The sequence below is a fragment of the Lepisma saccharinum genome, chromosome 17 (genome assembly GCF_977018435.1).
Source record: "Lepisma saccharinum chromosome 17, izLepSacc3.1, whole genome shotgun sequence".
NCBI lineage: Eukaryota > Metazoa > Arthropoda > Insecta > Zygentoma > Lepismatidae > Lepisma > Lepisma saccharinum.
This window is the reverse complement of record NC_139245.1, coordinates 8686924-8714867: the sequence shown is the minus strand read 5'-3', so window position 1 is coordinate 8714867 and position 27944 is coordinate 8686924. Positions and strand designations below refer to the sequence as shown.

Here is a 27944-nt window from a genome sequence, read left to right as displayed (position 1 = left end):
CACTATTTAAAAGACCCATTAAATCCGAAAACACCTGTATCCATTAAGATCCCTTAGAAATGGGATACAGGTGTTTTTGGATTTAATGGGTCTTTTAAATAGTGAGATTTTTTTAAATGCAGCATTATGTGAACCTGATGAAGGGGGCAGTTCTACAGTGAAACGTCGTTCTTCAACAATTGCATACTCACTTACGCAAGCAGTTTTTTAAACTAATTTCATACTATTTTTAGTATTGTTTATATTATATAGTGAGTAATACGCACCCAGTCACAATATGTTACAGTTTTTAAAAGGCACTCGTGATGGTACTACAATTTAGAAGAAAAAATTCTGAAATTATGATGTTGATGCTCTTACTTTAAAAGCAATAACAAGCTCAAAACATTAAGCAAAAGAAAAATGCTACAATCAAATGTTTACTCCATATACAGTGAGTTCAGTTTGAGTCGGGGCCGAGATAACGTGTGACTGCAGACAGCAAGGCATGGCTCAGATGCAGTCATTTTTAATCTGTAATATCCCGCTTATTATTATGCACATATCTTTAGCATGCAGACAATTATATTTATATTGAATAACAAACCTGTGTTATAAGAATTGTTCAATGTGGTGGTCAACTGCATTCACACATTCCCAGCACCTTCTGATGAAATTTGACATGCAAACGTTCGTCTTCCGTAATTCTTCCAGTTCTGGTCTTATTTTGTTCTTAAGTTCATCTATAGTGTGGGGATTGTTTCTATAGTCTCTACTTTTTAGCGTTCTTTGTAAGGTTTCAGTTTCAACCGTTTAGTAGCCGTATGGGCTGATGTTTTTGAAATATCTACTTCCTGTGAAACGTAGTAGGGCTTTATTTGGAGAGCGTTTTAATGATGACCCAATTTCATTGAGTTTTTCTTCAGTTATAATTCTAAAAAAAAAAAAAAAAAATCCACTCAGCAATTCTAACATTTAACAATCCAGTTTGTCTCAATCTCAGAACAATTGACTGATTGATTTGGTGTTTTAAGTCCACTTTATGCACAGTTAGGTTAATCGGGACTGGACCTACAGTTTAAAGTGGGATCCGAACCACTGTGCCAAGTGCCTCCACCATGTATCGAATCCGGAACCTCTTGATTACAAGGTGAGGACGCCACCACTGCACCATCGGAAAGGCCCATTAATCTCAGAACAAGTTGCCTAACTGTTTCTCTACCTGGAGCTGCAACGCCAGGGAATTTCTGTGAAAATTGCCTCCAAATGTCTTGACATGACTTGGTTTTCACATAATTGTCATAGATAAAAATTCTTTGTTCTAACGCGAACTTTTTGGCTGGAATTCAATGGTCTCACAATCTTATTAAACACACAAAAACACACACTGAAATTACACAGAAAAATTAAAACTGAAAGTAATGTATGTGATCTATGAGAGACTTATCACAATGAACAAATGTGCACACACATGCACTGAAATTAAACAGAGAGAAATTACACTGCACACTAAGACGAACAGAACCTTACTGATAAGCGAGCAAGAATTACACCTGCTACGTGAGTTTCAGACAGTGTGTCGCATTGTCTGCTCTCCCAGCACCTACACAATCAATTCTTGCATGTCAATGCAATGTAGTTTTCTTTCACAGAATGATCAAGAATAACAACACTGTAACTGCGCTCACAACTTATGTCTAGTGTTTAACAATGGCAAGAAAACAACTTGCAAACAGAACAAATATGTTAATCAAAGTTGCCACCACACTGAACAACTCTTATAACACAGGTTAGTAATAGTTATGCAATATAAATATAATTGTCTGCATCTATGCCATGCCTCCCCATCTGCAGTCACACGTTATCTCGACCCCGAGCCCGAGCACCGTACATATAACTTAAATAATACCAATACTTTTTGCTGCCAATACATTTTTTTTAAAAAACTGAAACCACTGCTGTAATCACAGTTCAGAAGGTAACCAAAATTTAACATCATGAGCTTAAAATCAGACTTAAATTTTTCAATTCAGGTAAAATATACAATTACATTAAAAACTGGCATATTTCAATTCTTACAAAATACAGAAAGTATATTCTTAAAGACTAGTTTACAATATTGGAATAGAAGAGAGAGGAACTGGAAAGTGTAAAGTAAAGCAAGCCATTCACCTCACCTCAGGGGAAAACTGAGATAAGTTCTCACTCCAGCAACTAGAACATTCGAGCACCTGTCCAAAGATGACACAGCCACTTAAACAAAGAAGAGTCAAGTACACAGCTGCACAAGCCATTTCAGACACCGTGAAACACCAATTTTACATTTTCAGGAGACCAATACGGAAAAACTTAAAATGCAGGAAAATGTAAAAACCAAGAATTTTTTTTTGTAACGTTTTGTGAAGGTAATTGTGATGTATGGCAGGAATAGAAACAGTAAAAGTTTTTTAAATATTTAGAATTAGGAAGAATTGGCAAGAAAGTGAAGGATGGATAAATGAAAAATTTCTCTACCATGATTCCAGAAAATTAAGTATGAACTTGTTTGTTACAGCATACAATTTTTACTGTTGTCTACTACATTGTCCGTTTGCTACTTTCTTCAACTCACACACGCATGCACATACACACACATGTACACACAAACAACACTTTTATTCACAAAAGACTTACTTTTTGTGTATACTTATTCAATAAAGTGGTATGTTAAGTTGAACTGAAATGGCAAAAAGCCACTGGGTTGGTAAAGGGAGACTGGGGACTCTTGCTGGTTCTGAAAACATACTACCTAATCGCAATTATACAAAAGAGTATCAAAATGTTACTTGTTACTTCTTTTAAAAAATTGTAAAAGTACAAAATATTAAGCTGATTACAAAAATCTATTTACAAAAACAAAAGTATAAAAACTTCTCTGTACAAAAATATAAAAAATGATGCAGTGATTACATTTGTCTCTATGACACTTTGTAAAATATACTCTTTCAAAATACTGAAATTTATTAATACATACTGGGCTATTAATACACAAAGCTGCTGTATATTTCCAATATAAACAGTTATAAAAAAAAGGGGGAGGGTGAATGTGAAACAGTCAGTTCACATACATAAAATTTAAAATTCACAATGACAGTAAAGAATCGGAAGGCATGGAAGTATATTTGTCTTAAATTCCTGTCAATTAATTTACAAACTTCCTCGTTGTACCGCCATTTCTGTAGCCTAAGTATGTAGGCCTTCCTGTCCAACTGTACCTAACAGTGCAATATTAAAATGTTACATTATTTGTGTTCTTATGATATTTAATTCTAGACTGAGAATTATCCACATATTCATGTGTAACCAATTCCAATAAGTGTTCTATGCCCACTTCAATGGAAAAGTGATTAAAAAATAAAACATCAACTTATAAAGGGTTTGCTTTTTAAAATAAAGTCAAGTTATGAAATATAATAAAGTAGTTACCTATTCCTTGAACAAATATTAAACATGTGTCAACTTTCTATGATGTATCAGGTATTATTTAAAATAGCACTGCAAGCCTGTGCACTATCAGTTTTGCCAGAATAAAAGAACAAAGATATGTAATATACAGATTAAAAAATTGGGACTAGACAAATAAATGAGAAAAATGAAGAAACCATTTACTTCAATGGGGGAATTTCCAGACTAAAATCCTTCAGACCGTGAAGATAAACTCAAAGATCATTTTTGACAGATAATGCAAGAATTTTCCAAGAATTCAAGTAAAGTTCACATTTCACATGTGGCAATCTGGCATTTATATATATGGTTTTTGTAACAAGTTATGCTTTACAATTCACTATTGTCAAAATACTGAGAAAATTGAAATTAACATAATACAGTTCACAGTCAATATGGGGGGTGGAACTAGCATTGAAAAGGGATAATGAAAAATGAGTATTGGATATGTAACTAATACTGCTCTCATTTTTGATAGATAATTGAGCTACATAACTATAATACACTATGTACAAAACAAAAATAATACTTACAGTATTACTTTAGAAAGTTAATTCATCACAAAAAAAGATATGTATATAAAAAACTGGCTCTATCTTATCAACATATACATGAAAGCATATTAACAGGGGTTAACTTTTATAAAAAATATTAGTGTGCTTCCTTCAAAAATTCATTTTGTAGTTTTAGCTGCTGCTTCTTGTTAATAACACAATTGTACATATTATTACTGCATTTTTCTTCCATCATTCAACATCTGATTCTTTATACTGTGGAACTTTTCATCTACTAAAATCTCAGAGTAAAAAAGTTACTACTTCAGTGTTGGAAATGCTCAAACCTAAGGTATATACTCAAATAATACTTCATTTGCACACATTCTATGTTTGCACAATATACGGATTGTAGTAACACACAAACATTAGTAATACTACATAAAATGAAAGTGCATGATACTAATATTTACCATACTGGGTGTTTTCATCCTCTGTAATAATATTAATAATAAAAACTATTTCTACATTACCCCTGCATCATTATGAAATCTCACGAGGCACTTACGACTTTTGAGTTTGCAGGCAAGGAACTTCTACAAGACCAGTTCTGGATTTTTGGTGGTGTCAGAACTTGTTTCAGAAACATTCTTCTTCTTTCTTTCATAGGCGTAAAGTTCGGCTTGGACTGTTTAACTTCAGCATCTGGATGATCAGGCGAAACGTCACCAGCAGATGAAAAATCTCTGTATTGGATTCTTGAGTTGCATTCATTTTGCATTTTCAGGAAGTTGTTCCACTGATTTATCCTCAAGGCAATCGTGGGGATGTTCTCCTTTTCACAAGATGAAATTTTGTTCTCCACTTGATTCACATGCCTCTGGTTGCAAGTTGCATCCAAATGTTCCAGTGATTTTGAAGAATCCCTCGTGTCCTCCAACAACCTGGTTTCACTGGAACTTGGGGAAAGGGTTATAATGGTATCTTTGCTCTGGTACTTTTTCGGCTCAAACTTTTCACGTATTAATGAAAATTTTCTGCGAGGTTTGCACTTTTTCCCTGCACTTTTATTTGTTTCAGTAATGGACTCGGTATGGGGTTCTTCCGTTACGTTCTTGTCAGTTGGTGAGCCTTTCTCTTTGGGTGAACAGGAAGTCTGTAATTTTGAAAGGAAGATCATTTCCTCGTGGGTCAAACGGTAAGATAATGGACTGGCATTTGTGCTGGGTGGTTTAGTTTCTGCTTGATTAGAGTCTAAAAATGCATGTTCTTGGATGGAGGTGGGGCTACCACTCTTACCATCTGCGTTTTGAATATCTAACGAGCATTCACTTTGAACTTCCCATATACAAGCATCTTCTAGGAGAGCACTGGGATCGAAATCCTGCTGAAAAGTATCTGATAAGTCAGATAAAGAAGAATAATACAAGTTACAGAGAGAGTTGTTGCGAATTTCATCAATAGTAGCAACAAGCGTGCTGTTTGAGCCACGTTTGAAAGTTGACTTTTGACTGGTGTTAATTTTCTCTATTGTGTCCGTGCTGTCTGTAAGCGAATCTTCATGTTCTTCTAGGATAGTATCTAAAATATGTCTCCCGGATAAAGGGATAAAGCTTCCATTTTGGTCCACAATGCACGGTTGTGCCACAAAGGTTGTAGGTTCAAATACAAATTCTGCAAGCTGAACGTCTTGTTGAGAGTTGACGCAAACTTCCTGGTAGTTACTGGAGGATGACTGCGAGAACTCGGATGATGACTCGCAGTTAGCCAAATCATCGGCTAAAGAATCAATGTAGTCATCCTGGCGAGTTCGTGGTTGCACAAAACAAGGCCTCCTGCACGGTAAAGGAGGAGCCGGTTCTGAACCATCCAACCCACCACCACTTGAATAGTCAGATGTAGAAACAGACTGAGACTGCGAGGTTGACTGCGAAGTGTACGTGAGGGTTGTGATGGTGCTGTTTAGTGTGTCCCGTCTTCTGTCTCTGAACAAGCTATCGTCATGGAGGGAGTTCTCAATGTCGGAATAACCACGCCAAGAACGTAAACCCCACGGTTCCCTTGCAATATTAACTGCACACATGTTCTCGTAGTCGTGTGCCGACAGAGCTTCGCTTGCATCGTCGGGAACAGTAAGCTGCAATCCTATAGCTTCTTTAGCACTGTCATCACCTTTCAAGTCATCGAGCTCAATGTCAGGATCAGAAGGACAAATTCCTCTACGCTTTTGCTTTATGAGCTCGTCATTTTGATTCTCTCGTGAAGGTAAAAACAGCCCTGATTTTTCATCTCCATCTTGACATGTACCACCATTAGGCTCCGTTTCTCTTCCCTCGTGATCACTGTCTTCCTTCCTCTGTTCAGTAACTTCCACATTGACGGCCTGATCTGCTAATGAAGATAATCGCTCAACAAACTGAGTACTTGGAGTCTCCTCATGCGTTTTAACTTTTGGAGTTTCTTGTACATCTAAAGGCAGTGCTGGTGCTTCTTCAGTGGAATGATCAAAGCATGGACTGGTTCGATACGAAGACATCAGGTTACCCACAAGGGACTTTTTATCAGTTTCACCATCTTGGCTTATTGGAGAATCTTCCTGACACCCAGCATTTTCATATCTGAAATATGACAAGAGAAAAAACACTTAAAATCCATAAAGAAAACATAACATTCACACAAGCATAATATTAATTATTACCAAGCATATGAGGCACTTCATTTTCTCAATTATTTTTAAAACTTTACAGTGTAACACCAGGAATGTGAAGAATATTAAAAAAAAACATTTTATCCACACTCTCTCATCCAATTTGTTGTCATCAAGTTTGATGTTAGATACAGAACAACAAAAGTAAGACACTACAGTCTAATAAAGTGAGTTCAAAACAAGTCATGAACACACAGAACAAATAAAAAAAATTGTTTCTGCCTCGTCAAAAAGTAAACATGTTATTCATGCAAGAGAGCTTATTTTTGTACATCTTTTCATACAAGGTGCATTCAATAAATAACCGGAAAAGTAGTATAAAAAAATCTAAAATACGACTGTGATTGTTATACGTTTGTTATTTTCTGAAGGCATCTGTAAGCTATTCATAGCTGGAGCTGGTACACCTGCCTCGTGCACGGGACGTTCTCCACGCTAGAGCAGCGAAGTGTCGTGAGATTTTTGTTGAGTGAAGGCATGAAACCGATGGAAATTCATCGCCGCATGACAGTTCAGTACGGTGACAACATATGAGTCGATCACAAGTGTACGAGTGGGCTGAGAAGTTCAAACCGGGCATAACCAGTGTTGAAGATTCTCCGCGTCCAGGTCGCTCTGTCAACGCAGTTACGGAAAGCAACATTGCTCAAGTGGAGGACTTGATACGGGAGAACCGGCGTATTACTGTCAGTGAAATTGCTTCCCAGATGAAAATAAGTGTAGGATCAGCCCACCATATCAGTCATGACATACTGAGGTTCAGGAAAGTGTGTGCGAGGTGGGTTCCAAAACGTTTGACACCGAAAATGAAGGTGAGACGTGTTGATGTGTGCAGGGAGCTTTTGCGCCATTATGAAGCTGACGGTGAGGCAATCCTTCATCGTATTGTCACTGGAGATGAAAGTTGAACCAAAACGTAAGAGGTCAACAATGGAATGGTGACATCCTTCGTGTCCCAGACCAAAGTAGGTGCGTGCTCAACTGAGTGCCGGAAAGGTAATGTTAAGTTTGTTTTGAGACCACAAGGATGCAATTCTTAAACATTACATGCCCAGAGGTCATATTGTAAACAGTACCACCTACTCCAACCTTTTGCGTGAAAAACTGAAACCAGCCATTCTGCAGAGACGTCGTGGTCTGGTGTCCACTGGTGTGCTTTTGCTCCATGACAATGTGAGGTCACACACTGCCAGTGTCACACTCTCTATCATCGAGGACCTAAAGTTTGAGTGCTTACCCCATATTCGCCCAATCTCGCACCTTCCGATTTGCATACCTTTGGCCCACTGACAGATGCACTAAGTGGATCGAGGTTCCAGAATGACGACGAAGTCCATTTAGCGGTGCATGAGTGGTTACGCAAGTGTCCAAAATATTTTTTTTTCATGTGGAATCAGTGCCCTTATCATGCGCTGGCATAGGTGCATTGAACTGGGGGGGGGGACTATGTTGAAACACAGTAGTTCTTTCTGGTGCTTGTAATAAATATTTGTTACAACATATTTCCGGTTATATATTGAATGAGCCTTGCATAATAGAAATCGACAATCAGCAGCACATTCACACACACACACCAAGGAGAATATCTGTACCAAATTTTGATTGTGTAATTCTGATGTCATTATGCATGCACATTTCCTACATAAAACATAATTCTGTTCACTTCTATTCACACCTATAAGCACATACTGAGCAGCCTCACTGATTACTTCCTGAGTCTTACGATCATAATTTAAAATATAAATATGTAAAACACAATATAATAACCTGGTTAAACTGTTTAGAACTCTGTGACCTTTAATTTCTTCAAAATACCACTCAACAGTGAAATCACAATAATGATGTATAAAGGATGACTTCAAGCAACTACAGTAGTCAAATTAAAATACTTTGCTCTGAAGCAAAAATAGATAAACTTTGGAAAGTTTAGAACAATCATGAAATGTTTCACAATAAAATTACTAACCACAAAAAATGAAAATTACTGTTTTGAAACAAAATTTCAGTATTGCGGACTTGCTCAACATCCAGAAACAGTTAAAAAAAAAAAAGTGTTAACTACAACGAATTATGTTCAGAAGCACATGTAAATTCAAGACAAACAAAGATGAAAGTATAGTGTAAAAAGTCCGAAGAGTTCTAATTTATGCAATTGTCACATACACAGAAGTAATGTTCTTTGCATTATAATTCCAATGTTGACGACATGCTTATATAAAAAATATTCCTTCAAGCTGAACTTCGCTCAAGTAAAAATTTCAATATATCAAACTTAGTTCGAATACTACTGTTATACCAAACTTTGAGCTAGATGCCTCATTGAATGGATCGCACCGGACGAGTCACATAGGACCTCAAAGAATGATCCTTGGAGAATGAACTGCAAGTGGAAGAATGCTAACGCAAAGGAAGCTGCAAATTATAGCTTCTAGAACTGGAGCTTATTAAACATCTTCGTAAGTTGAAGGATAAGCTTAGGTTAAGATATCCATTGTGAAGGTTTTTTGTTTCGACAACACTTTTGAAATAATTGTCACTGCATCAGGCAGGCTGTGGTCCAGTGATCTGGTTTCCTCATACCTGAACAACTGACACCTTTTGTGGGTTGAAATCAAGAGGAATTCTAGAAATTGTGTATGGATTATTGCTTCAAGAAGAAAGATGATTGATTGATTTGGTGTATTTTACTTCGCGTTTTGTGCTTCTTGGCTAATTTGAGATGGTGATGAAATGATGAAATTGATGAATGGACATTCACAAACAACCAAGCCCGAGCGGGATTCGAACCCGGGACCCTTGGCATCGCAGCGTGATGTGCTAACCACTCGGCCACAGGGCCCGGCAAGAAGAAAGAAGAATCGGTGATCGGTGATCTAAACTGGAATTTGCTGGCACTACATTTTGGTTAACTTCAGAAAATGATAGTGAAAGTGTTTCTATGGGACCGAAGTGTATCTGAAGAATACTGTGAGTTGATTATGTCAGTGTAAATATTTCCTACGTATCTTATATCAACTATAACCAAGGTTTTGGATAAATTATTAGCTACCAACAAAACAGGAGCCTTGTAATTTCTTCTGTATTTGACATGCAAAATAACAAGCAACCCCTTTGACAATGCAAGTGTTTACACGTAAGTTTTCAGAAAAAAAAAACTTTAGATTTTTCCAGCTTTATGATCAGCTATAGCTATAATTTCTCCCCCTTTACCTAACACCCACTTTCTTGGAAAACTTGACATAAGTCCACTTGATGTTCAGACATGCTAATCAGGACTGTACTTACGTACAGCTTAAAGTATGATCTGAACCATAATGCAATGTGCCTCCACCAGGGATCTAACCTGAGACCCCTTGATTACAAGGTGACTGCATTGCCATTAGGGAGGCCCAGAACTTACACTCTTTGTGGAAAGTAAACCAGCTACGAACTTCCTCTACGCATGAGTAAGCATAAAGATGAAACTGGATATAACTTCACTGAAGTCACTCAAAATATCTTACTTGCAGTGATCCTTCTCTCGTGCATAATACATGTGCTTCAGAGACCTCAACGTCCCTGCATTGTCTGACGCTGAAGATGGACTGTGGTTTGGCAACGGGACAATATTTTCTCTATCGTTTTTGCACAGCTTAGCTTTTCTGGCAGGATGGAAGAAGTGATAGTAAAGCAGTATGCTTGTCAATCCTGGAGGAAAAAAGGCAATGAACATTATTACCTTGAACAAATATAATTGTTAATTTTTAGATTAAATGGTTTAATACAAGCAAGGTCAATATAAGAATACCAAACAACTCTCATAACTATAATTGCATCTTTTGACAGGTATAAGTTGATTGAGTTGTCTGTACAAATTATGATGAAAATAGTAAGTTTGAAAATGGAATTCCAAAACTGATAAATTAACTTAAGGAGATGAAGAAACCATAGAAAAATTGCAATTTCATATGAAACTGGTAGAACATTGGATATTAATGTGTTCATACTCTGGATTAATTATAAATATTGAGAAATCTGTGCCATGTGGCAGGAACCATTTCTTTCTTTCCATTTTAGTCATTTTTATGTTGCTTCTCTACTTCTTGGGTTAATCATGATAATGATGAAATTGATGAATGAATAACACAATGATACATTCACGTCTTAGAGCACTTGCACATGTACCGAAATTTTGTCTGAGTCGTTATCAGGGATAACACAGACACAGACACAGATTTTGCACATACACCGATAAAGTCGGGGTTCTCACCAATGCAAGAAGTAATGGACAATGCCTGAAAGTGCAGATGGCTCCTGCCTCCAATTTACAAAACAACAACTTCCTTGGCACAGCAAAAATTTATGACTGGGGCCAGTCTGTGCTCTTTCTTTCCTTACCTGAGGTGCAGCGAGCGTTAGTCCGACTGCAGATTTGTCAAGGGGAGCTCCCATTGCACACCAATGTAGCAGTGATCGTTCTGGAAAATATATCGTGCAGGGTCATGTATGCAGCTGTGCCATTAACCCCCGTTGATTTCTGGGGTTGATGATATCGGTGCATGTGTAAACACTCTTAACCTGGGCCTCTGGCTTCAATCACATTACACTGATCATCGTGGAGGCTAGCAGGAACTTAATTCACTTAACATTTTAATATACAGGGTGGCCACAAATTAAGATGGTACCTTTTGTCACTAACTTTTGAATTAATTGACCTCTAGTATTTTTATTTCCCTGTCATCTTTCTTTACACGTACGTAAAATCTAACCGACATAGCAGAAGAAGTTGATGTCGCCTAAGTATTGAGCAGCATGTCAAATGTGTACGTGTATTTTCCATTACCAATAACGTGTAGCTGAAGTTCTGTGACGAGTGCTGCAGGAATGTGGACCTCTAGCACTTAAAAGTGACGCTTAAGAATCAACACGTTATTTGATGCAACCTGAAGTGTTTCAGACCTTAAAAATCTGGTAAGCCATGAACAGATAGAAGGAAAGCCAATTACGTCTCCAAGCTTGTATTGATTTAAATGGATTTGATTGATTGATTGATTTGGTTTTTTAAGTCCACTTTATGCATAGGAAGGCTAATCGGGACTGGACCTACAGTTTAAAGTGAGATCCGAACCACTATGTGCCTCCACCGGGAATCGAACCCAGGACCCCATGATTACAAGGCGACGATGCTACCACTGCGGCATCGGGGAGGCCGTGATTTAAATGGAGCTCACATTGATAATTATGTCGAAAACAGATAAAATTGTCATTGTGATGTCTAAGTTACTATCTTCAGAAAATAAAAAGTTGCCAGTATTATTAATATATTCCCATTGTTACACGTAATTGATGATCAAAAGATGCCCCCTTAATTCGTGGCCACTCTGTGCACACATGCATCTTCCCAAAAGCAAACATGGCCCCTTGATTACAAGATGACAGTATTATTACTATGGCATTGAGGTGGTCCAGAAATAAAATGTACCTGCCTCATGAAACATGCCTCTTAATATTTGTAATTAATTCAAAATGCCTGGGACTACGCATACAACCTGGAAAGATTTCTATCTGTACTTTGGTTAAAATTATACATTGCTGCACCACAAAATATTGCAATAATGACCAACTACTTAATACAAAAGTACAATTATCACATGAAATGATTCCCTCCAATTTAGCCACTATAAAATTGTGGTATTTCTGGGTTAATACGTCAATCGAAGAATATAACAAAGCTGAATGTTACTGAAGGAACCTAGCCAAAAAGAAACAAAAGCTGGCTGACATTCACTGTTTCATCTGTGTCAAACAGTCCTGACAAGAAATATTGCAATGATTCTCCTGCCTTCAAACATAGATTTATGTGAAAAAAAAAAAACATTAAATACAATACAAGCTAAAGTTTTCGTTAATAAAAAAAAGGACACTGGCAGAAATGTAATGAAATACCACTTCATTTCTGGCAGTTAACTTAACTAATCTGTGTGCTACAAGATTTTTCCAAGAGCTTCATCATTTATAATTAACAGACATGGAATTAATATTTACAGTGGAACCTCGGTTTTAGGTTTTTCAGGTGACCAAGCTGAAAAAAACTTAAAATGCGCGAAAATGTAAAATCAAGGAAAATTTCTTAACATTTTGCTACGTTTGAGCCGTCAACGATGAATGTACCATGTGGTTATAATTAAAGTGACGGTGTTCAGAGTGGTACAGCACGGGCTGTAATGAGAGTAGCAGTCTGAAACTTCGTAGATATGCTTGTGAAGCAATGCGCTCGCGAATTATGAAATGGGAAAAAAAAAAAAAAAAAAAAAAAAAAAAAAAAAAAAAAAAAAAAAAAGTTCCAATTCTCGCCACCAGGGTACAAAATGGCGCTGTAAGCAGTCAAAACGTGGAATTTTCCGTAACTCTGACGTCAAAGCGGTGACATTGCCTAACCATTGTGTGAGCTTCCTGGTTGTTGTTGGTGACGCTTGTTGCTTTTTCCTTTAGTAATGTTCATGTAATTCGAATAGTGAAATTGTAACGATATTTTATTACAAAGAGTATTATTTTCTGCGATTTATAGTGTTTTTCCTGTAACTATACCAAGTTTTGACTGCTTACAGCGCCATTTTTACCCTGGTGGCGAGAATTGGAACTAAATTTTTTTTGGCATAATTCGCGAGCGCATAGCTTCATTAGCATATCTACGAAGTTTCAGACTGCTACTCTCATTACAGCCCGTGCTGTATCACTCTGAACACCGTCACTTTAATTATAACCACCTGGTATATGCGGGAAAATGTAAAATCAAAGAACGTAAAATCGGGGTTCCACTGTACCTCTTAAATGCACAGGCTGTTTTCAGCATTATTAGCCTCAGAGTCAAGTGCCATTTTCCATGCAAAATTTGAAATTATGTCCTGCTCTAACTGAAATTTAATATCTTGGAAATTATGACTGCTAGAGTTATGTATGAATCATGTATCACTTTGTTCGGTCTAAATCAGGCTATAAGGTCTTACTCATAAAAAACAGTTTCCTTAGGTCCACTTTTATGCTAGACAAGCTAATTGGAACCGTCATACAGTTTAATGTCGGATGTGAACAGCCAGGAATCAAAACTGGAGCCCCTGCTTTCTAGGCTACCATTAGCCATTATGCTATGGACACAAAATTACAAGGAAACTGGTAATTCAATAGGCTTTAAACAAAGTTTTCATCAGCAGTCTGAGTTAATCCTAAATCATCAAATTATGAAAGTTTTCTTTTTATATTTGACTTCTCTCTTCAGATTGTGGACAACAATAATATTCACAAGCAATCTACATCACTGTAAGGAATAACACTGTTTGGTGTTTGATTTGTACATACAGTACTTGGAAATGGACCGCCAGTATTAGTGGGGATCTGAACCTCTATGTGGCTCCACCAGATATCAAACCAAGGGCTCCTTGATTACAAGGCGATGATGCTAGAATTATACCATCTGAGAGGTCCTCGATGAATCAAAATTACAACAGACAAAAAATATATAGTAACTCACCCATCACAGTGCCTCCTATTATTATTACTGTTGCTGACACCAATACTGAAATTCCACTTGTGTTATTTTTACTGTTCGAATCTTCCTCTGTGCCCTTTGACAAATAGTTATCAGACAAAAGAAAGAACAGCATAAGGCAGATGATATTCTCTGTGACTGTCACGAGATAGAATGCTAGAGCTCTGTGCCTCGACTGGCCTTCCCTCAGATTGAAGAAACAGAAGCAGTAAATTAAACCAACTACACAGTTGTAAATCCGTTCTTCCCATGGTGTCAAACAAAAATCTGTCTTTTGCATAATTATCCATGTTGTCATTCCCAGCCAATGAGCACCTTGAAAAAAAAAAAAAATTAAAAGCAATGAATATGTAACAATGAAAACTGAAAAAAAGCTGAATTATCATCACTAATTCAGCGTGACAAGCTAGGGAAGTAAATCTGCAAATATGAAATTAAACAAAATATGATTTAGAACACGGTAACGCGTCTGACTACCATGCTCAAGGTCCCGGGTTCGATCCCCGGCCGGTTCAAATCCGCGAACTTTTCTAACGTTGGAAGCGGCCCCGGCGCCCACCCAGCGTCGAATGACATGGGTACCTGGGGGAAACCCTGGGGGGGGGGGTAAAGGCAGTCAGGGGCATGATGCTGATCACATCACCCCCACTCATGACCGGATCAAGAAAGTGTGGGGCATTACCCCCACACCCCCTATACGCCTTCATGGCATAGTGCTAAGCACAGGGGAGCACTTTATGATTTAGAACAAATTCATACAGTAAGGAAAAAATTGAAATAAAAAGCATGTCTCTGGTTTTGAGCGCATACATTGCTCTCATAATCAGAGAATGAGAGCAATGGATGCGCTCGAAACGTTGGAAGCCAACATTGACTTAACCTAGCTGGTAACCAAAGAACACTTGTTTGAATCACTTTACCAGGAAAGCTACAATTCCTTAAAAGCATGTCATGAATAGGCATTGGAAATACAAAACAATTGAAAATCAAATGCAATGTTTCATATATTTTCTAAAGAAAACAGTTTAGTGTATAAACAAAAATGGTTGTTTTGTAACCATCTTACAGAGCACAAATTTAGAAAGGCTGAGAAACCAATACAGTGTAACCTCGATTTTACATTTTTCATGGTAGCAAGGTGAAAGAATTTAAAATGCAGCAAAATGTAACATCCAGGAAAATTTCATGATATTTTGCTCTATTGGGACCTTGAAGATTGAATGTATAATGTGGGAAAATATAAAACCAGGGAATGTAAAATCAGGTTCCACTATCAGTGAAACCTTGATTTCATGTTTTCCAGGGGATAAAGCTGAAAAAAACGTAAAAGGTTGTAAAACATAAAATTGAGGACAATTTGGCAACATTTTGCTATGGTGGGACAGGGACAAGCACCCACCCAAAATTTCCTCTGTTCACCCAAAAAAAAAATGAATATGCGAGTGTTTAGGAAAATATGAATGCTTCAAAAAGAAAAGGTATATTCTTGTCTTGACTCCGTGCACATTTTCTTATGAATATTGTTGATATACCAGGACCACAAATTACCCTATTAGAAGTTTCGCTGTTTTTGAATTCGTTGGGAAACCGTTAGAAAATATGCTGATGAATACGACCTGTCAAATTTCTCTCTTATTTAAAACTTGAAACATGATCCAGTTAATACTTTTGTGGCTAGAAGTAGTGCAATATCTGGCTACAGCCAAACGGGCCGTTTTCCGAGGTGGGGAATACAAAATCATACAGGATAAAACAAATATCTTAAAACAACCAAACATGAAAATAAAAACACCTGCTTCGCATTACTTCCATATGCTATGAAAAAGAACTGTGATCCATGACAAGGCTTCCCCATCCTAGTGCTTGGGTAAAGGATATCCTATTTCAAGTGTGATAATCGGAGAGTGTCAATTTCATATAAACATTGGAGAGGGGAAGCAAAATTGACAACATATTTATGTATAATGTATGTACTTCTTGAGGAATTTGGGGGTGAGGCAGAATATGCCTTGCCCCCTAAATCGATAATTGTGAGTAAATGAAACTTTCCCAAGAATTTGAAAGTGCTATGAACAAGAGAAGAATTGCTACGTAGCATACTCAAATTTGATGCATGTTTTAGTCTAAATTACTTTCCACAATATAGTATGTAAAAGTATTGGTTTTCCCAAGCGTTATGTATATTTCTATTGATCCCTATTGAGCATCTCTTCTCTTGCATTACTTCAGGAACTGATTGCTTCTGTAATGGCATCGCTTTTTCGATATTCATTTTGTTCAAATTCCTTTATTTTTACCATTTTTCAGTGATATCTTGTGTGGAAAATGTAATTCTTATGCTGGGAAAGTTTAATGCAGAAGGAACAAAAAATGTGCGTTCCTTGTGTGATTTAAAATTTTCTCAATAAGACATTAATTAAATGCAAAGATTCTTATCCACTTATCAATTTGAAAAACCCCCGTGAGCCAAGTAAAAGGATAATTCATCAGCCCTCATCTTTCCAGATAAAAACTCATAATATTAAAACGACATATTCAAGATCATTCAATTGAATTATGGAGAAAGCAAAAACAATCTTATAGTGTTATCGGTATTTACATACTTTCTATCGCCATCCTTGAGCATTTGTCTTGTATCAAAAGAAAAAAAAATTATTTCTTTTTGAAAAATAATACTGGCAAATAAAGGAGGGCAGTTGAAACTTGTGCAACTGTAAATGTAGAGTTTTGACATATCTTGCTTCCAAAATCTATAAAATTGCAATACAGTTGTTAAGTTCACTTTATGCACAGTAAGGCTAATAGGTATTGGACCTACAGTTTAATGTGGAATCCAAACTAGTATGTGCCTCCACCGGGCATGCTAAAATTACATTTAAAATATTTTTGCTGCTAGGGTGAAGAAGCCTTGCTCCTCTCCTGGAGAGGCGCTGGTCTCACACTACTTCATGTAACCCAATAACTTTCACTGCCTCTTGCATTGGTAAAGAATTTCTCCCATCTGTTTCATGATTTTTGCATGAATTAAACAGTAGATCCCTATTGTTATTTGCACGTTCACCTAATAAAGTAGTACGTGGAAAATTCCTTCTTAACTTAAAGGGACAAGACAATATATCAACTACACAAAGCGAAGTACACAGTGAGAATTTGAAAACATGGACAGGCAGATACAATGAAAGGAAGGGGATTTAAATGATAGAGAAATCGGGAGATTATATCAAGACTGACACTGGAAAGACAGAAACAGAAGAAATGATAGAGAGGGGAAACCCCTTTTTTTTTTAAATAGGTGATGGCATCAAGTTCCTTCGCCACCTTTTTCTAGAGTGGATTAGAATGATAGAGATGACACAGATGAGAAATATGATTAGAATTGACGAAAGGATTATGCTGTTTGTGTGTGTGTGTGTGCAAGGGAGAGAGAGAGAGAGAGAGGGTGATAGGGGGAACACAGAGGAAAAAGGTATGTAAAGGATAAATAAGAAAACATACACCAGAAACAAGAAATTGTGAAAGAAATACAAACATGTGAAAGAAATACAAACAAAATTGGGAGAGAGGACGGGAGTGGAAATGAGAAGGGGGAAGAGGGAATGCATGTTTGCGAAACTCATTTGTACAAACTTTGTATCTGCCCACCCTAATATATCAATATATGGATCCTGCCCACCTGGTCAAAATTTTCTGGAGCCACCTCTGTGGTAGGACCATCAAGATTGAATGTACAATGCAGGAAAAAGTAAAATATAGGATGGTAAAATTGGGGTTTCACTGTATACACAAGAAAATAGTTCATATTTTCCTTTTTCAATTACACATACTGCACCAATTTCAGACTTATTTCAGAACAAAAACAAGAGGAAGGAAATACCTTCTTACTATACACTACCTGTTCATTTCATTAACATTTTAGTCCTTCTTCTCACTCCTTGATGTGGTAACTCTGATATATGAATCAAATCCAAGAATGCTTTCTTCTTGTGCATGCAACTTATAAGATGCTACAAAATTTTGGAAAAACTTACCAACGAAGAGGAATATCCATGCCTTGAACTGCAAAGCAAATATAACAAGCGACATGATTCTGGCACTCAGCATTCCCAGCCTCCAAATGCCTTGAAGACAAAGGCCTCGCCACGTCATGCGTTGCTTCTCGGGATGATTGTTACGGGCTGCTTTGGTGTATGCAGCAAGTGCCCACACCAAGGAGATCATGGAAGCTGCAGCTGAAATACCTTGAAAAACAAAGGACATGTGTGAATAAAAATGTTCAGATCCTCCACCCTGAGTACCTGCTAAAATGTATGAGCAAAAGCTCTCATTTCAATATGAATAAGAAATTTTTGTTAAAACACTAAAATAACACACAAACAGTCTTTCCTCGACCAGCCCTGAAGATGACTCCATGAAGGAGTCGAAAGCTTGGAAGAACTCCTAAGTGTTTTTTATCGTGCTGTTTGTGTGTTATTTTAGTGTTTTAACAAATATGTTGCCGGCACGTGACGTTTTCTAGTCATGAATAAGAAAGTTCATGGTTTCAGTAATCTGGGCCATTTTAATAGTTACAGTATTTCTCTTGTAGTTTATGGTTTGTAAAAGTATTTAAACACATTTTGGGAGAACTCGTGCTCTCTCCAAAAAGGTGTCTAGTGAGAGCAAGGAGCAACAAAATGATTCACAAGTACATGTTCAAATTCTCTAAATTACCATATTTACCCATGAAATATGTGCACTTTTTTAACAAAATTTTTGCCCCCAAAAACTGTGGTGCGTATTATGCATCAGAGTGGCTACTCACCGGGATTTCCTTGAATTCCGGGAGTATGCATGAATTATTAGCTCCGGGAATTATGTGTGGATTCTGCTTGAATTTTTCTTGGTAGATGTGAAAAATTGCAATTTTTATTAATCCAAATCCACTCAATTTATACATATTTATTAATGTCCTGAAGCAAGTTTTCACAGTTTATCTTACACTTTTATTGAGGAAGAAAAAGAAAGCTTCGCGAAAAATTCAACAGAATTTTCTCAATATGTTTACTTTGTGTCCTTTGTAGAACAATATATCTGACAAGCGGAAGATTATTGCAAGATAAGATATCTTGGAAGTTGATTAGTTAAATTTGAAATTCTTACACAATTAATTTTTTTGTAGATTACTATATCCCATAACTTGTGGTTGTAGATGCATTTCTAGTCTGAGTATGTGAAATGGCAAATGTAAACTCCTCACCTTAAATTAAATATATGTATTGTTCAATTGAATTAGAATTTTTGGATATATTGGAATCGCACAAACCTTTACATTGTTAATATACTATTTGTGTGTGTGTGTAGCTGGTGAGGGGCGGTAATACGTAAGGTTGAAATAGAGAAAACATCTGCTTGTACCCTTGAATTTTTGGAAAGTTCACCTTGAAAACTGGGAATTATACTTGAATTTTATCATGGTCCTAGAGTGGCCACCATGTGCATGGAATAATTCAAACAGCCAACATAAAACTACGCATGTTTTCACTATGTATAGGCCGCGGTGGCTCAGTCGGTAACGCGTCTGACTACCATGCTCAAGGTCCCGGGTTCGATCCCCGGCCGGTTCAAATCCGGGAACTTTTCTAACGGTGAAAGCGGCCCCGGCGCCCACCCAGCGTCGAATAACATGGGTACCTGGGGGAAACCCTGGGGGGTAAAGGCGGTCAGGGGCATGATGCTGATCACATCACCCCCACTCACGACCGGATCAAGAAAGTGTGGGGCGTTACCCCCACACCCCCTATACGCCTTCATGGCGTGGTGCTATGCACAGGGGAACACTTTACCTTTTTTTTACCTTTTTTATGTTTTCACTATGTTACTGTGTATATCAACAGGGGCAAGTATTACCAGATTGGATTTCTTAAGTAATATTTTTTTTAAAAAAAAAAACACTATAAAAGTGGAATGGCAATTTCCCATGATTTTTCACTTTGTAATGGAACGTTTTGCGACACCGAGAAAATTCTCACAGAACTAGAGCATGCACCTCTCATCACACGGGATGTGTATCAGTGGTATTTGTCGGGCAAGGAATAATAGAAAATAACTTCCCAAGTGCTGCAAATCCACATCACAATTTTAATCTCTCATTCATCTTCTACAGAATAAACAAGGTGGTTACAGAAGTGAAAGCTTTGGGATACTAAACACAGTGGAGAGAGAGAGGAGGGGGAGGTGGCATAGGTTGGTGATTCATTCAATAGGTATTATGTCATTTACTCATGATCGGCATAGCAACAGCTTTACAACCTACAACTAAGCATTACTTGAACCTGAATTGTTTTCCCCATCAAAAACCAGAGTGCACATTATACACATGCAAATACGGTATTCATATGAAAATGAAGCACATGCTCAATTCTAGAGCATTTCTCCACTACTATTAGATTACATACTCATGAGAATCTGCATACTTTTATTAATTCGTTTCAATATTACAAGCAACAATAAAAAACTAAGATATGCAAATGTACAATATGACAATGAGCAGCCTCTTCATGTCAAATCACATTTCATGCACAGGTTTGTTTGTGAATGAAACAATTCGTAATTTCATAATTTTAAAAGGTTTTCATAACTGAAGTTCTTCACCTATGAATTGAACTCATGATTTTTAAGTTTCACATTGTGATTTAAAGTGTCCAACTTACTATAAACATTAACTATAATGGACAAATACACATTATTTCTTAGAATTCCATAACAAATTGGAAATAACTTGGAAAGGCTTGTAAAAACTGGGAAATATAAAAACTATCCAAGTATTTTCAGAGGTGAGGCATCCGGTCATAGGGAGATGCGGCGATGACCAAGCAAAATAATAAAAATATTGCATTTTATATATTTTAGAGAAGCAGTAAAAATAATAAGTCAGAATACTCGCATATTTGTGCAAAATAAGCCAAGCGACAGTATGAAACAGCTCGAAATATGCAAGAGATTCGCTAATCTTAGCACATCGAAATGAGGCCCCAGTACTACCCCCCGTGCTCGACCAACACCAGTTCTAGGGGGTGACAGCTCGGCCCAGCTCATCACAGAATGGTGCGAATCTCTCTGGTCTCTGCCAGTGCCGAGAACAGCAGAGATCTGGGGCCAGTCTGGTATCTGAGTGACGCTCGCTGAGCAAGATTTTTGCTCCTTGAGCAGACAGATTATTTACTTGATGCAATTTGCTCATTGATCAAAATATCAGTGCCTTGCCTTTGAATAATCTGTGGTCAATGTGGCTGCGTTGAGTGGACAAAATTTCGGTGTCTGAAATGCTGTTAAGTATGGAATGGAAATAGAATAGTTGATGTGAACAAAACTGTCGAAATTTTCATTTTCACACACTTGCACAACTTTCCAAAACTACAGTGTATATTTACATTTAAATATTTATTATTTGGATTAAACAACACTATCATTTTAATTCAATTACAAAAACTGGAATATTACATGACCCACTCTTGAAGGTCTGGGTCATAACAGGCCCTTTTTTCAGCCCCCATCCCCATGTTTACAGACACGGCAGGGTTTGTCTGGAGTCATCAAGATTCTTCCGAGTGTCCAGTGGTGTGCTCAAGAAGGGGTGGTGAGGATCATAATTCTGCTTAGGCTCAATATTCTTTGAAAAAAAAAAAGAAGAAAGAAAAGGCAGGAAAATATGGCAAAATGAGGACTTCAGGAATGACTACTAAAAAGTACATGTAACCCCACCCCCCTTCTCTTCGAAAATCCTGGGCACACAACTCGAATGTCTGCTATTTTCGCTTGTTAACGAGGAAAAGCACACATTGAACGATATGAATCTGCTTTTCATTATCAAAACAACAATTGGTTCTTCTTACCTTTAAACACGACAATTGAGATGTTTGCATTTCAGTTTCCATCATATTTAATAATTGTCGTCGTATGGGATAGAATTATGTGTCTTTTGAAGTTGTAAGGTCCGTGGTATGAACTTTTACATTGAATTGGCAGTGACCTTGGCGTTTATCGCAGAGAAATATTGTAAAAAATATCAGATTAGTAACAGTATAAGCATTTCTACTGATCTATGAATATGCGTATATTGGCTCATACTAATTAATCTGACCTGTAGAAATTAGAAAGTACTCAAAAAAATAACCAAAAATTCTTACATTCTTGGTTAGAGGTGAACAATACAACACTCTGATATATTATGTATGAACAATATGTCAATTTTTATAAAACTTTCAAAGATAACCACTTAAATATCAGATACGGACTTCAATATGAGCTCCAATAGGCCAATTCTTCGCTTCTCTAATGAAAGGTCTCAGATAATAATTAACTGAATGATAATGTTAATAGAAACTTCTTACCAGTCCAAGGATGCCAGTCTTCAAGGGAAATCATGATGTAGAGCTGAAATACAAGTTGAGGTGCAGACTCTAAAAAGCTCTCAAACAGTCTCAGAAGAGAGGCATCATTCTGTTGGTGGTAAAGACGTTGGAAATCCACAGGATCCTTGGATGTTCTTGCCTCTAAACCAGTCTTCAACATGACGATATATCTGAAAAATAGCAGATCAATAAATATAAAAGTTACATAAAAAGATGACAATAGAGGATGCAAGTTAAACTTATTTGCAAGTAACATAATTTTATTTATCGAAATAGTCAGGGATCAGCACATAAATATCGAAACAACTAAATTGAATCTAGAACTAAGTAATTTAATCTGAGAAGAAAAAAAATCCATCATAGTAACCACCCAATCGTACATCAAAGTACAAAATTTACAAAACACGTAATCTCATTAGTTTTAAAAATAATAACTTTGAACTTAACAAAAATGTAATAGTATTGGCTCAACTTCTTTAATAACGTAATATTTCAATGCAAACCACTTGGTATTCCATAGTTCATGAGGAAGATTTATGTCAATAATGCACAACCAAATAAATCCAAACTTGAATAAAAGCACTGAATAATATTCTAGCATCACATGCTATTTGATACAATTTTCCTTTTATTTGTTTCTTTCTACATTCATTATTATTTTTTGAATTATAATTTATATGTAAATATATATAAATTGTATCTAAAGTTATCCATTTGGCAGGTATGCAGAGAGAAGTAATCTACTCAAATCAACAGTGCTTGACGTAAGCTACTCAGACTAGTGGTGAAACCAATCGCAATAAGAAACTACTGAAAAATTAAAAGTAAGTTGATTTGAGTAGATGTTTCAATGCCACAAATATGCATCTACAATCTGAATTTGAAACTGTGAAAGGAAAATGAATGAACAATTTCCACAACAAAAATGTACCGTAATAAAAAAAAGGTCATTTATCAAAGATACGAAAGCAGAGCAGGTAAGCATGATAATCCAAGCAAGTTGTGATCTGCCAAAGAGAAAAACCAACTTCTTATGGTACAACCAGTACTACCACAAGCATGTGGATTATCCAAATCACACAAAACTGTTCCAATAAGAGCCAATATTTCCAATGAACATGTTGAAAGTGAATGAGTCTAAGACTCAAGTATTAATATTATCCAAGGGAAATAATAACATCACACAAGTTAACAATATTAAAATAGGTAATTCGAATATAAAACCAAGCGAGAGTCTAAAATATCTTGGTATGTACCTAGATAAGAATTTATCATTTTCACAACATGTGAAAATTGTGTCTGCGTGTGCAGCACCTAGAATCAAACAGTTTCAACATGTCTGCAAATATGTACACATTGCTCACAAATTAGCGTTCTACACAGCATTTATTAGACCGTTACTTGAATATTGTTCCTTTGTACTCTATGGTATTAACATAAACAACACCAACAAATTAGTAAAAATGCAAAATTGGGCTATTCATAATATACGAAATACAGCACACACAACTTCACGAACGAGCAGAGAAGAACTGCCACTACCCATGCTTGAATCCAGGCAAAAATATGTGTTCCTACTAAAAATTCATCAGACAATTCACACACACAACCACTTACTAAGCAGCAAAGTAATTATATGTAGTAACATGCATTATCCCAATCTGTGATCTAATAACACCAATAGTATCCGAGTACCAAAATGTAACAAGGGAAGATACGAATCTAAATCCTTATCATCGCTAGCAAGTAAGGCGTGGAATCAACTGCCTGTAGCCTGGAAAAAGGAGAGAAATTTGGCCAAATTTAAACAACAAATTAAGATGTTAATCTATGAATACTGGCACCGTGCCTCATTTACCTCATTGCCTCCTTCACATATACTTACTTCATTTCTATTTCTTGTGTGTTTCAATTATATAGGCACACTTATATTTTTCCATATTTTATACATTTATAAACATTTAGCAGAATTATATAGCTTAACAAATTAATTCACGTAGGGCAAAAAGCTGTTTTTATAGTAAGATAATCTTTGTAAAAAAACTGTAAGCTTAAGTGTAACCCTACTTCAAATAATAAATAATAATAATAATAATAATGACTGGTGCCTCTATGTTGCTGCATTAGATTACCGGTATATGTATGTACCTAGTCTTACCATAAATACTGTCACAAAGTTTTAAGTAAATTGACACAAAATGCTGAGATATATTTTAATATCGCAATAACATTACTGAAATGTATGCATGACAAATCAAAATCACAAATCAATATTCATAATGGCCACCCTTAGCAAGCACACATTCCGTAAGTCTTTGTGGCCACGCATCAATTGAATTACGCAACACATCGACTGGAAAATGATCAACTGCCTTCAGAAGAGACCGACCGCTTTAAACTTTCAATATTGGGATGTCTCTTCTTCCAAGCCATCTCCTGAAGCTTGGACCACAATTTGTAGTCCAAAGGGTATAGGTCCGGACTTGCAGAAGGCCAATCTGAAGTGGAAATGAAGTCTGGAACATTTGCTATGAGGGCACGCTCCATTTCTGTGAAAAAGGGGTAAAAACATCAGCCAACGTGTACCAGCAGACAGTTGCTCATTTTCCAGTAGATGTGTTGCGTAATTCAATTGATGCGTGGCCACAAAGACTTACAGAATGTGTGCGTGCTAAGCGTGGCCATTTTGAATAATGATTTGTGATTTTGATTTGTCATGCATCCATTTCAGTAATGTTATTAGGATATTACAATATCTCTCAGCATTTTGTGTCAATTTACTTAAAACTTTGTGACAGTATTTATGGTAAGACTAGGTACATACACCCATCAATGCTTGAAACTAAAACAGTGAGATAAAATGAGTTTTTTTCTTTCCCAACTGAATTTTCATCAAGGCTTTGCCCCTCTAATCAGAGGGTCTGTGCACACCTATGACTGTGCATATGATATTTGACGAAGTGATTCAAGGTCTGATTATCGTCATCATATGAGGAATGTGTATGTATGCAATATTGCAAATTTCTTGCTGTAAGAAAGCTTCTCACATATTTTTCTTAACACGTGTGAATCTGTTTGCCAGACTTCATGCTGTTTCTTCCCAAAGTGCACTGCATGATGACATCAAGTCAAATATCATCCATTGCAAAATGAACTACCACTATATCATGTACAAAATGTATGTAGATCTTATACTTTCTTCCACAACAAGCAATTTTAAACTACTACTGATGATGTGTAATTTACAATTACCTGTGAACAATGCCAAGAAGAAATATATGAATAATCCAGAGAAAGACATTGACAGTTTCATCCATAATATGCCATCTCATACTGAACATGTGGACTATCACAGTTGGAAGGAACACAAACAGAAGTGTAATAATGCCCCACACGGTGTAGCCATTGCTAAAGTATGAAGCTACCAGAATCACATCTGTAACAAATAATATCAACTGATAATAAAAGTATATGTGCTTGATTAATGAACATTTATAAAATTATTTATGATAATTTGGCTATTTTGGATAATTTTAGATTTTTGAAGTAAACCTTTAAAATGAGCACACCATGTCCAGGCAAGGACAAACTATTTGGGAGCCTTAAGGATTGGTAGGTTTTCAAATATCACATTGATCAGTCAAGACACTTAATAAATTCAGACTGTATTATCTCAATCTTCTGTCATCTGGCCTTATAGTGCACAGTCTTTTGTTTTATTTTGTACATTCATTTGTATTTGACAGTTTATTTATTTCATTAATGAATCAAATCTTAGTGATTAAATTTCACATTTTGACTTAAATATTTTGCATTAATCACCAAATGTCAAAATCCAGCTTCCAATTGCATTAGATACTAATATTTGCAGATATGCTAAAAATAATAGTAATAAAAGGAGAGTTCTCAGAAAGTAATTAACTTTAACTTCATTACATTTTCAAAAGTGCCTATTGGTACCAATAGGAGTAAGGTGTGATAAAGTTACCACAGAACTTGAATGCATATATATTTTTTTCTCTCTCCTTTGTGATGTGTCTGACACTATGTACTCTTCATATTCACAATGCACTGGATGATCTGCTTGCAAAACAATCTTGGTGAATAAGCTCAGAAGATTGGCAAATGAACAGCTTGTTTATTTGCATGTACATAAATTTTTAGCACTGTCAAGTGTCTTGTATTGATATGAGGATATTCATCTACCTAGAGGAGAAAAAACAATAGAAGTCTGGTCTTACAAATCTGAATTCAGTATCTTATTTTAAATTTTATGAAGACTTTGAAAACTTTATTGTATTAATTTGCAATGACATAATTGTTCGAATTTGTATTATTTGTACAATTAATATGGATAATGATGTAACTTAAATATTAGGTAATACCAGAAAAAAATAAGTCATTATTTCCATTAACAAAAAGTATTGAAACTTCATAATTTACACATTACATGTGACAATGACAACGCCTACTCCAATATGACAATAGCCATCGTGATGACGCACCAAACATTAAATGAATTGCAAAGAATGCGCTTTAAAATATATTGCAAGGTACAAGGAACAAAAATTACAATAATATCGATTTAAGCTTTACGTTTCTGCTGTAGCAACTAGAAGTAATATATTTATTTCATTCATCCTTCGGGTTTTTCAGGCAAAAATAAACACCTGCGGGTGGAGGGGGGTGGATACAAACAGCACAGCGGCTAATGAAAAAGTTTAAATAAAAGTTTTTGAAATACTTCATCACCTATGCGGTTAAATTGTGATCTGTTAGCAGAACGTTAGTCATACTCTTTCCTAGAAATATGTTCATACAAGCTATATTTCTACACCTGCACACAAAACATCAATTATTGTTTTCTCGCAAGCATGCTTTCTGAACTACACCTGTTGATCTGTCGGTTGCGCTGGACCAAACATCACCTCAGAAATTTTACGGCGTGAAAATTTATGTGAAGTTTCTCTACCTACCCGTGCTTACATCCAATAAAAATGTTATCATTGACACTACTATGAGTGTTGCATGAAAAACTGTAAAGTTTTCCTTCTTTTCTTCCCCGTCAACATCATCATCTGTTTTGGATGATGAATCCACCGCCATCTTTACATTGGCCCTCTAGCGATAAGAATGAAAACTAAGATGATAATAACCGCTCTTGCAATGCCTCGGGCAACGTTGATATTTTCATTTTTTTGACTCCCATTCAGACTTTCAGGCATGAGTTCTACATGTATGCAGCAAATAATATCAACAATTCTAAGGCTTTATCGTACTATAATTTTTCATTGCTTGGATTACGCGGAAAATATTATAAAATACAACATGCAGCACTGTCCAAGCAAAATGACAGTTACGTTGCG

The 27944-nt window shown here is 36.4% G+C and overlaps 1 protein-coding gene across 1 annotated transcript; it reads right to left on the bottom strand.

The window, feature by feature from the left end:
- Positions 1-172: 172 nt before the first annotated feature.
- LOC146001507 (uncharacterized) lies at positions 173-27685 on the bottom strand. Its single transcript, XM_083138895.1, has 7 exons — positions 27555-27685; positions 25831-26014; positions 22558-22748; positions 18217-18426; positions 14171-14503; positions 10167-10350; positions 173-6574 (listed from the first exon to the last, which is right to left on the bottom strand). The coding sequence occupies exons 1-7, from the start codon at positions 27682-27684 to the stop codon at positions 4510-4512; spliced, it is 3297 nt and encodes a 1098-aa protein (XP_082995021.1). The 5' UTR covers position 27685; the 3' UTR covers positions 173-4509.
- Positions 27686-27944: the final 259 nt, after the last annotated feature.